Consider the following 12,189-nt stretch of genomic DNA (forward strand, 5'->3'; position numbering starts at 1 on the left):
AGAATTGGAACCAAAGTGCCGGTCTTGTGTCTCAAAATGCAAGTGTTGTTCCACAGATTTTCCTGCCTGGATTCTTTTTTATTTCCATTCTCTGTTGTGTTTGGGTACTAGTACTGTCCAAAGTGGAAAGAAGGCCTGCAGAGAGTGAGGATAATGGAGAAAGTTAGGTAAGATAGGAAGGACAGGAGTTGTGGAAAAAGTCATTTGTAATTCTATGGTTTGAGGGGAATATTCACAGGAACGGTGGATCCACCTTCTTCAGGGACATCAAGGTAGGGCATAGAGGATGATTTAGGTGACAAAATTGGGTAAGTAGATTGCAATGGGCAGAGAACTAATTAAGTCTGTATCCAAATAACCATCAAGGTGAATTTGACCATCTGCATGTAATAGAGAGTTCAATAAAAGGTGATAAAGAACATAAAGCAATGACAGAAAAACACAAGGTAATAACCCAGCACCACTCAAATTTTGGTCTTCTGTAAGTAGGGGCTGGGTCCTCCTTCATGTCTCCTTAGTTTTTCTTTCCACTAATTGGCTCATTTCTACCTAGCTGTAAAGCTTCAAAGCTTAATTTTTCCCATAATGGTTGCAAAATTCATTAAAAATTGTAAGTGTAAAAATATTATGATCATTATCTACTACTTATTTAATCCCTACAACCTGTATATTTTGAGAGCTCTTTTCTCAACGGGTAAACAAATATAGGCCCTGAGAATATTTATGGTCTAAATTATTTTATTATGATTTGAATTTTCTCATAATCACTCTTCCTGTTAAATTTATCACTTCATTATAGATTTTGCAAAAAGTACTTGGAGTTCTATTTTTGTCTGGTGAGATACATTATAATTACCATGAGAGAATTTCCACTTGTATAAATGTTCACCATTTTGAAGTGAAAGATATTCTCAGGGAATGAATCTATATCAATGATTGTTAGAAAAATTCTCAAGTCCTCTTGAAATAAACCTAAAAGGACGACTTAAATTTGTGGTAGAAATTTCATTTCCATCTTAGACTTTAGTTGGAGTCACTTGAAACTCTGTGCTTTGTATGTTATCCCTAGCTTGACAAATTTTAGTGGGTAAGAAGCTTATGTTTAGAGCAGCAGTTCTCAACCTGTGGGCCGTGACTCCTTTGTAACAATGAAAATGCATCCTGCATATCAGATATTTACATTACGATTCGTAACAGTAGCAAAATTACAATTATGAAGTAGCAACCAAAATAATTTTATGGTTAAGGGTCACCACAACATGAGGAACTGTATTAAAGGGTCGTGACATTAGGAGGCATTTGGAAGGTTGAGAACCCCTGGTTTAGAGAAAATCAGAAGGTGATGCTAGTTTATAAATCTGAAAGGTTGACGTTCTCTTTGACTTAAATCTTGACTCGTGGTGTCAGAACCGGAGGATATGGTTCCAGTGATCAGCAGCAGCCAACTTGTTCCTCCACATTTTATTCTCCAACAAGAAAGGGAAAAGATGCTCATTTTTACAAAGTAGTTACATATCTTGATACCCAAAAGACACAGAGTTAAAGCTTTTGATTATTTGCTTATGAAGTGTTTTCATCTCTAGATTGGCATTAGAAGGAGAGGGCCTACCCTGTTGAGTTCACTAAGTCATTTCCAATGCCTCACATGGCACCTGGTACAGAATGAGTCCCCAAAAGGCTTTTTGACTGAATGAATGCTTTCTACTTATGTAGTACTTTCACATATATGAATTTGCTATATAAGTTTTACAGTAACCCGTGAGGTGGATTGGACAAAGTATTATTTTTAGATGAGAAAACAGATTCAGAGAGACTAAGAGGCCTCACTTGGGTACTGAGTGATAGTATCTGAGTCTTAAACTTGTTTTTTTCACTTTTTTTTTTTGATACAGAGCCTCAAGCTGTCACCCTGGGTAGAGAGCTGTGGCATCATAGCTCACAGCAACCTCAAACTCCTGGGCTCAAGTGAGTCTCCTGTCTCTGCCTCCCAAGTATCTGGGACTACAGGCACCTGCCACAACGCCCGGCTATTTTTTAGTTCCAGCTGTCATTGTTGTTTTGGCAGGCCCGGGCTGGATTCGAACCCGCCAGTTCAGGTGTATGTGGCTGGCGCCTTAGCCGCTTGAGCCACAGCTGCCAAACTGGTTTTTTCAGTTTAACTGCAACTTTTTTCCCCCTACTATACCAGACTATTTCTTTCCTATGGGTCTTAGGCAACCTTACAGGGAAGTGGCTGTTAGAAAGAGGGGGAAAAGGTATGGTCATCCATCAGAAACTCTTCATGAAGGAGGCTGTAGAGCAGTGGTTCTCAACCTTCCTAATGCTGCGATGTATTTTCATTGTTACAAAGGGATTGTGACGCACAGGTTGAGAACTGCTGTTATAGAGCATTGTGTTAAAAACAGGGTCCTTGGAGACAGACTGCTTGGGTTCTAATCTCAACTCTGCTACTTGTGAGCCATGATACCTTGGGCAATTAAGTACATCTAACTTCTCCGACTCCACTTCCCATCTGCAAAATGGACATAAAAGTAGTACTGTACTAAAAGGATTATTATAAGGAATAAATCAGAGGAATTAATATGTGAAAAATGATTAGAATGTGTCTAGACTAGGGGTATCCAACCTTTTTTTCCCTCTCTGCCACATATTGGAAGAAAAAAGAGTTGTCTTAGGCCACACATTAAACAAACACTAAGCAAAGCTGATTAGCAAAAAAAAAAAGGTCCATATATACTTTTTGTGTTATCTGACACCACAGATAAGCAAAAAAAGTCCTGAAAAAAAATGAGCATGTTAGACACCCCTAGTCTAGACTCAAGCACATAGTATGCATTATATGAGATTTGTTAAATAAAGAGGAAGAATATAGGTGATTATTACAAGCTAATAGAACTTAGAAGGTTATAAGTCTATAGCATTTAAACTTCCTGTGGTAAGACGTTGAGTGTGACTGGGATTGTTTTGTTTTTTGGTGAGTTGCCCAGTCTTTTGCTAGTTAACTAAACCCACCGTAGCTTCTGTTTTTCAGCAGCATTTATTGTCCTCTTCTGGAGCCACTCTCTTTACCTATATCTTCATTTGAAATTTAAAAATATTTTCCCCCCAAAATCTGTAATGATGAATTACTTACCATCTTTTTCCTTAAGAGCCTGACAATAGCTCACACAGCCAGAGTGTATGTGTTCTGTGAGAATCCAGAATTTACAGTTTGTAAACTTTTATAGTTCTCTTACCATTGTGTACTTTTTTTTTTTTTTTTTTTTGGTAGAGACAGTCTCACTTTACCGCCCTTGGTAGAGTGCCAGGGTGTCACATAGCTCACAGCAACCTCCAGCTCTTGGGCTTACATGATTCTCTTGCCTCAGCCTCCCGAGTAGCTGGGACTGCAGGCGCCCACCGCAACGCCCGGCTTTTTTTTTGTTGCAGTTTGGCTGGGGCTGGGTTTGAACCTGCCACCCTCGGTATATGGGGCTGGCGCCCTACTCACTGAGCCACAGGTGCCACCCACCATTGTGTATTTTTTAATGTATGTTTTGTAATAGTAATGGCTATGTATTTTTAGAACTTATTATATGCTTTACAGACATCATCTCATTTAAATCCTTAAACAAACAAAAACATGTGGAGGATAAGATAAGGCCCTAAGGAATTGAAGTTTAGAGAGGGTAACTTCTCCAAAGTGATACACCTGGTGAAATGTTGGCAGCACTGTTTAAACTCTGAGTATGCAAACCCTTAACATTGTTCAGCCTCTTGTCTCTTTGTGGTGAGCGTGTTTTAGAGTGTTAGTACCTGGAAGACAGGTTCAGATTGGTGAAGCACAGTTTACATAGAGGCCTTCCCAGGCACAATTGGAAAGGGGGTTTAATAATAACCATAATATTGATTTTGGTGATAGACTGAATTTTCATTTTTAAAAATTCTCAAGTGAAGTAAAAATAGATCTTGTTTTTTAGATGTATTTGTTCAGTAGTCCATGTATAACTAACAGCTGTGCTGTAAGGGAACCTTTCTTTTTCTGTTGTTTATTAGACATCTGACCTGTTTGCTTTGTTTTTGTACATTGTCCTCAGTCCAGATGGCAGGTAACAGGTCATCGTGCTATTTTTGTTCAGTAAATATTAGATTATAGCGACTCATAGAAGGAACTCAGAGCTGATTTGTTTGTCCTAGTATGTGCCTTTATTAACTTTTTAAAAAATAACATTAGTCCTAGGTACTTTTATGACTGTGATAGTGACATTAAGTTTAAACTCTCAGTGGTGTCTTAATTCTCATAGAGATTCCGTATCATTTGTCCCCATAAACTGGCCTATGCCATTTTTAAGTTTAATGCAAATACTGGAATCAACTAGAATGCTAGGATTTATTTTTTTCTCAAAAATGTAGAATAATCTAGTAAGTAACCATTCATCATGCTTTTTCTATTTTTACTTGTAGTACCAGAAGAAAACATTGCAACCATGAAGTATGGAGCCCAGGTTGTAAAAGGAGAGCTGAAGTCTGCCTTATTAGATGGTGATACTCAAAATTATGATTTGGATCATGGATTTTCCAGGCACCCAATTGATGATGACTGCCGTTCAGGCATTGAAATCAAGCTAGGTCAGCCATCCATTATCAATCACATACGGTTACTCCTCTGGGACCGGGATAGCCGGTGAGTCACTTGGGTTTGCAGATTTTGGTGGTTTATTTCTTTATGATCATGCTGCTGTTTCTCTTGAAGGTTGATTCTGGGTAAAGAGTTAAAGGACATATTTCTGTGGCTCAGTGAGTAGGGCGCCGGCCCCATATGCCGAGGGTGGCGGGTTCAAACCCAGCCCCGGCCAAATTGCAACAAAAAAATAGCCGGGCGTTGTGGCAGGCGCCTGTAGTCCCAGCTGCTCGGGAGGCTGAGGCAAGAGAATCATGTAAGCCCAAGAGTTAGAGGTTGCTGTGAGCTGTGTGATGCCACGGCACTCTACCTGAGGGCGGTATGTGAGACTCTGTCTCTACAAAAAAAAAAAAAAAAAAATAGACTTTTTTCCCTGCTAATACAGAAAAAGTAACAAATATGTGTTTATTGTAGAACATGTAGAAAATATAGAAAAGCACATAGAAGAAATTAAAAATCGCTAATATCTTACTACTCATTATTAATTTTTTATATATCTGATTAGTGATTTGTTTTTTGCTTATTATGTATAGACATTCACAAAACAGAAACCTATACAAACATACTTATATGAAATAAAGATTAGATGTATGAAAGCTAATTTCATTTTATAATTTATGTATTGGGAACATTCTACCCTTTTAAAAATATTCCTCTAAAATGTTATTTTTAATAGCCATCTGGTATTCCATCATGTGGATTAGCATTATTTATTTACTTTACTTTTGGATATTATAACTTTTTTTTCTTTTCTTGAGGTGGGTCTCCTCTGTTGTCCAGTCTGGAGTGCAGTGGCATAGTCATAGCTCACTGTAGCCTTGAACTGCTGGGCTGAAGGGATCCTCCTGCTTTAGCCTCCCAAGTGTCTGAGACTACAGGTGTGGGCTACCATGAACAACTTTTTTTTTTTTTTTTTAAAGAAATGAGTTTTTACTGTGTTGCTCAGTTGGTCTTCAACTCTTGGCCTCAAATGGCCCTCCTGCCTCAGTCTCCCAAGCCATTGGGATTATAGGGATTAACCGTTGTGCCCAGATATTATAACTTTTTAAAAGCATTTTATCCTGTGAGTGAAGAGAAAAATTGTTGTCTTGTATGTCGATAACCATCATCCTCAAAACAAAACAAAAAAAAATTGTGAAAAGATTTGCTGAGTTTTAGCCTGGGAACCACTCAGTTTCTAAGTAGCTTTAGGGTGCTGTTTTCCTTCTAGCCACTGTGATGCTTTCACCCACTGTGGTTTCCAGGGCCTTCCGTGATGGCAGGAGTATCAGAGCAGTATGTGTGACCGAGAAATGAACTGTTCTAAAAGTTGTATGTATTTCATTCATTTAATTAATAATGAAATTAGTATAAAAATAATGCAAAGTTAGTCTGTTTGAACTAAAAGTAGTTATCATTTCTAGGATGTTAAATATTTATAGACTACTTTGTTTTAGTGTGTACATCACATTCACAGGGGACTTTACCACGTAACTGTTCTTTTTTCATAGAAATTCTTATCATTCTAAGCGAAGGTGAAAAATTCAGAATCTTAAGCCAAAAAGATTCTGACATGTTGTAAAATTATATCCTGCATTACTGATAACCTAGTGAGGTTCAATAAAAGGTTATAATCAGTTTGAGACTGAGTGATAAAATGAATGGGAGTGAGGGGACAGCAGAAAATGAGGGGCTGACACAAAATAAGCTGACCTTTTCTGGTCACAACTGTGGGTTGCAGGCTGATGTTTATGGTCACTTAAATCTTCCAAGATTGTTCCTGTTGATATTACAGTACAAGTAATAACTGCATCTCAGATTTAAATTTGGTTCACGACAGGGGAATATAGGTTTGTTGAGTATGGGACCAGCATGTAATAGTCTAGGGTAGCTGACCAGAAGAAGATAGGCTGTGGCAAGTTTTAAGTTGTACCCCAAAGAAGCATGCATTATCTCTTCACCCATGTCATTTTTTTTTTGTTTGTTTTTTTTGTTGACTGCTTGTATGTGTGGGACAGAGACTGTGGGATTTTGTGGGGTTGTGTAGGGAATTTGTGTAGCCATTTGTGTAGCCATTCCAAGTTGGCTTTCCTCCTGAGAGGGGAGGCTGAGCACTTTGCTAGAGAGGAGAGGGGGAGAAGGCATGCCTCCTGCTTCCCAATTTTCTGTTCTTTCTTTTTCTCATGGCTTGGCTTTATTAATTTGCTAATATGATAGGGGGAAAGCTGTTCTGGCCATGTTTAAAAAGGAGCAGTGCTTTGCATGCCTGATACATGCCAAGCACCCTGGGGATATGAAGATTAAATGGTATGGTCCTTGTTCTTAAGCAGTTTATTATTTGGTAAGGCAGAACACAAGCTGAGAGATCATTTCAGGGCATTGTGGGTGAACGCTACAACAGAGAGATGAATACAGCTTTCATTGTTGATGATGCAGAAAATATAATTAGTGAATTCTGTATTTTTCTATGCCTTTTAATGTATTTTTTAAAATATAGTTTTGGATTGTTATTTTAATATGGTATTTTTTTTTCCTGCTTTTTTCCTTTTGATTCACAGGTCTTACTCATACTTCATTGAAGTATCAATGGATGAACTGGATTGGATCAGAGTGATAGATCATTCTCAATATCTGTGTCGTTCTTGGCAAAAATTATATTTTCCAGCCCGTGTCTGCAGGTTAGTTCTTGTGGTTAAGATGATTTTGATTCATATTACTGTATAGGGAGATTTGGACTTTGGGAAGCAGACTGTGTTTTTTATCTCATGGAAGAAGAGTTTTTCAGGTTATCAGCTACCAAACACATCCAGAGGAAAAAACTTAGGGCAAATATGGACAATTACATGTCTTAATATTTAGAGCTTCCGGTGGAACTATTTATCCAAAATATTTTGTGCCATATATTTGTCACAGAAATGTGAATGAATAAGAAAGGACACTTCAGAAGTAGAAATGCTTTGTTAGAAGGTATGTTCTTCCCATGAAATCTATGAGAGGTGTGCCTGGAGGTTTTCCTGGCAATGCCCAGGGCCAGGACGGGATTTTTGGATTCTAGTGGGCATGTTTTTCTCTAGATCAGTGGTTATCAAATGGGGTTTGACAGAACAGGTGTTTCATGTGGGGTTGAGTTTGGGGTAAAGGAGGCTCCAGCTTCAACCAGAGCTCTTCTCCTTTTATTATTATGTATTGCAACCTCAGGTAAGATTTTTTAAAAAAGTATCAAAAAGCTATTTTAATACTTCATGGTCTCCCTTTAGGCATAAGCCATCATTTAAACTTTTTAATGAAATTCTATAAAACATATAAATTGATAAATTTGGGAGTTGAGAACAGTGGTTAAAGCCCCTGAAATTCTATTTTTGTCCCTTGAAGTCAAAAGATCAAAGGCAGAAAGTGATTGATTCATTCATTCAGGTATGGAAGGAAGAGAAGGGACAGGAAATGGTGGGTATAAGCCACTCCCCTCCCCACCCTCACCTGTGCTCCTCCTGACCACTCACTGAGGCTGATTTGGAGCAGACAGGGGTGCCCACGCACTTACTCCTTTTTCTGGAAGTCACACTTATGTTTGTGAAACTCATGATTTAACAGCATAAGGCTGATCCACCAGGATCTCCACAAAACCTTTTAGCCTCTGGCACAGTAAAGAATGTCTACATTTTTTTTTTTTTTTATTTATGGATATCAATGTTCATAATGTTACCCAGGGATCCTCTTGTGTGAAAATGAACAGAATCAATTTCATTTCCCCATAGAGGGACTAAAGTGTCTCAAGTCTGCTGGTTGCTCTTTTATCAGAGGAGTTCTGAATGGATTAAAATGAGAGGGACAAGAAATTGAGTGAAGATTTCTTTTCTCCGAGCTGCCTAGGGATACTCTGAGAGTGACAGAGGGGCCCCCACATGGAGGAGGAGATTGAGTCTGCTTTGACTCAGGTGGTTGTATCTGATTAAAAAACAGGCAGCATAGCAATCATAGCATCTGATATGGACTGAAGGACTTGCGTTTGCATTTAATTTGAAACAATAGGAACAAAGCATCATGAATATAATATCAGATATGATAGTCTTTGTGCTTTACTCACCTGAAAGCTTCTGTTGTGTGTATGGAGGGAGATAAGTGCCTTCAGTCATGATCTCTGACTTCTAGAAAATATACTTCCCTTTTATTTATTTTGTTGATCCTGTCTGGCCTTGACTTTGGTATAGTTTTTTTGTGTTTCGAGTCTGGCTATATGCATGATGCTAGTTGTGTTGGTAGAAGCACCTTCCAACTCTGAGAAAAACTGAGCAAAAGTGGTGTTAAAAAAAAGGAAGGAATCTTGATATCCAGGTTAGAAAATTAAAAAAAAATTATAACCACTTTGTTATATTAATTGCTATATTCCTTCATAAACTACCTTTTATACTTGGTTAGAATTTTGATAGTAATTAAAAATGAACATAAGAATAAGTATTAATTGGTTATTCAAGGATGTCTTGGTGTTTCTTATTGTCACATTTATTGACTACCTAAGCATTGTTCTAAATATACTTCTTCCAGGAACTTTACTAGGCAAACAAATTTTTTATTTTCTTAGCATGTAAGTGTTCAATTTGCATTATGTTGATTTGCTCATTTGTATGTCGCCTTTGTTCTTTACTGTCTTTTGTGTGTTTGTCTTGCCTACCATACTAAAATTATAAGCTTTTTGAGGCAAGCTTATGTATTCCAGGGGTCCTCAAACTGCAGCCCGCGGGCTACATGAGGCGGTGTGATTGTATTTGTTCCCGTTTCGTTTTTTTACTTCAAAATAAGATATGTGCAGTGTGCATAGGAATTTGTTCATAGTTTTTTTTTTTTTTTTAAACTATAGTCTGGCCCTCCAACGGTCTGAGGGACAGTGAACTGGCCTCCTGATTAAAAAGTTTGAGGACGCCTGAATTCTAATCTTTTAGTATTCTTTTTTTTTTTTTTTTTTGAGACAGGGTCTTACTCTCTTCATAGCTCACTAAATCCTCAAGCTCCCGGGCTTGAGTGATCCTTCTACTTCAGCCCCCTGAGTAGCTGAGACTATGGGTGTATGTCACCATGCTGGGCTCATTTTTCTATTTTTTGTAGAGATGGAGTCTTGCTCTTGTTCAGTCAAACTCCTGGCCTCCAGTGCTTCTCCTGCCTTAGCCTTCCAAAGTACTAGGGTTATGGGAGTGAGCCACTGTACCTACCTAATCTTTTGGTGTTCGTGCAGAATACTCAGACTGTGATCTTGTATGTAGTAGGTATTCTATAAATGTTAGCGTGTGTGTTGTGGTATCAAGACACTTGACTATATTACTAATTTAGTGTTACTATGCACATATATTCACTCTCTGCAGTGGTAAATGGTTCTGAACTGTTTGCAAAGGTTACCATATTTTTCTGTGTATAATGCATACTTTTTTGCCCAAATTTTAAAGGGAAAAATAAGGATGTGCATTTTACATGAGTGGTACTAATTTTGTATCTCTAAAATGTTTTTAATTTTTATTTATGTTTATGCATTAAAAATGTGTCTCTAGAAAGCAAAAACGATGTCTATATACAAAATAATACCCTGAGATGTGTATTATTTTGGGCAAGCTCTGCAACTGCAGGAGCCTCGAGCCCACCCAACTGATCGCGCTGGACACCACCATCTTGGAAGTGGGCACAACAGTGACGAGAGGTAGCATCAGGACCTTGGTGAAAGGAGGGCGGAAGTTGCTGGGCGGTGGCGCCTTCTTCTCTTTTGAGACATGCAAAGCTTAGAGCCTGCGAATGTGGAGGAGCTGGGAGTAAGCCCAGGTGGCACGTGAGACTAGTCCGGGTGACTTGAGTGCCAGACTTGCCCAGCTGTCTTTCCCCCGGCCCACCCTAATGCTCACGCCCTCTCATTTACTATTCCTACCCATGTACATCAGTGGGAATGTTGCTGCAGCCTCTCTGCAGAGAACTCCCGCGGGCTTATTTCCTGGGAAGCTGGTGTTAGGGGCCAGGGCCGGCCCTATCTGCCCTGGACTCCTGATGGTAGATCCCTGCCCTTTCCAGGCTGGCTCATCTCTCGCACAGCTGGCCGCGTTCTGAGGCCACAGGGAGGCTATGGTGAGGAGGAAGCATTCCCTGATGATACCCCAGTGAAGCACTCTGCATTTACTTTTATGTTTAGTGACTACACCGTGACTTCCTTGAGCCACCCAGACCTTGGGCGCTGAGTAACATCAGAATGAATGACACCAGTCTTTCCCAAACTTGCAAATCTTACAGAGCACATGGATAACTGGTTAAGATGAGATTCCTAAGTCACACCCAAATATGTAGGTTATTATAAAAGTTTTGAAATACACAAAAATCAGGAAATATAAAATACATGTGAACAGAAACAAATGAAGCCTTTCCAGCAACACCCATAAGCAGAGCAAGTTGAAACTCGCATGGGTGAATTAAAAAGGACTTCTTAGAAGTGACATAATGGACCATAGCATAGTCTGTATCAAAACTTCCATAGTGACCCATGCACTATGGGTCAGCCAGTCAGCTCTTCAGGAGAAAGATCAGGGTGTCCATTCTTTTAACAAACATCCTAAATGGTTCTTCCTACTGGCAAGTTTGGGAAATTATAACCAACTCAACACCTTGGGGGTTCGGACAAATCATAGGCTAAAAATTACAACCCGTGGGCTCAGGTACTCCCAAGCTCTTATGCTTCGCTGCCAGATACCTTCACAGGCATAAACATCATGGAGACTGAGGCCAAGGTCATAACAGCAGGCTATTAGTAGAACCAGGTCTCTGAGCCCAGGTCTCCCAGACCCCAGTCAGACATCTTCCTCGTCAGTGAGGTGTCCCAGGGGCCTCAGAATGGGGCCAATTGCACGATAAATGAGGCATTAGAAAGGTTGGGGATCTACTGTCAGGAATCTGGGGCAGGCAGGGCCAGCCTTGGCCCCTCACACTAGCTTCCTGGGAAATAAGCCCACCAAAGTTCTCATTGGAGTGGTCATGGCCATATTTCCACTGACAGACATAGGTGGGAATAGGAAATGAGAGGATGTGGGGATGAGGGTGTGCTGGGAAGTTGGGTGCTCAGGTCATCTGGAGTCCTCTCACCTGCAACCTGGGCTCACTCCTGTCTTCTGCAGCAGTTGGCTCCATGCCTAGCTCCTCTTGCAAGAAAAGGAGTTGCCATTGTGTGGCCACTTCTGCCCTCCTTTAAAGAATTCAAATGAAAGATTTTTTTTCCCCCCTGAAAGTTTGAGCTAAAAACATGGGAGTGCATTATACACAGCAAAATATGGTAGATTTTTTTTTCTTTTCAGGAAACTGAATTTTGGTATTAATCCTGAGGGATATGAGTGTCATGTATTGATGAAAGATTATATCCAATACAATCACAAAAGGAGAGATACTCTGTTTAGGCTAACTTGCATATAAGTCAGCATTGGATAGTAGAGAAACTATGGGCTATGGGTTAGATCAAGCTCTTCTCAAATCCTGGTTTCTCCTTATACTTGTGTTGTGATAATATTGTGCCTCCTTGAGCCCTGTTATCTAAA

At 39.5% G+C, this 12,189-nt stretch overlaps 1 protein-coding gene across 2 annotated transcripts in view; it reads left to right on the forward strand.

Annotated features, from left to right (window-relative positions):
- BTBD9 (BTB domain containing 9) overlaps window positions 1–12,189 on the forward strand; it is a 478,407-nt gene that overhangs the window by 59,001 nt on the left and 407,217 nt on the right. For both annotated transcript variants that reach the window (XM_053603528.1, XM_053603529.1), the window contains 2 exons: window positions 4,444–4,663; window positions 7,198–7,317. In XM_053603528.1, the coding sequence (XP_053459503.1) occupies window positions 4,444–4,663; window positions 7,198–7,317 (340 nt within the window). The remainder of the gene's footprint in view (window positions 1–4,443; window positions 4,664–7,197; window positions 7,318–12,189) is intronic.

Source organism: Nycticebus coucang, chromosome 9, assembly GCF_027406575.1.
Source record: "Nycticebus coucang isolate mNycCou1 chromosome 9, mNycCou1.pri, whole genome shotgun sequence".
NCBI lineage: Eukaryota > Metazoa > Chordata > Mammalia > Primates > Lorisidae > Nycticebus > Nycticebus coucang.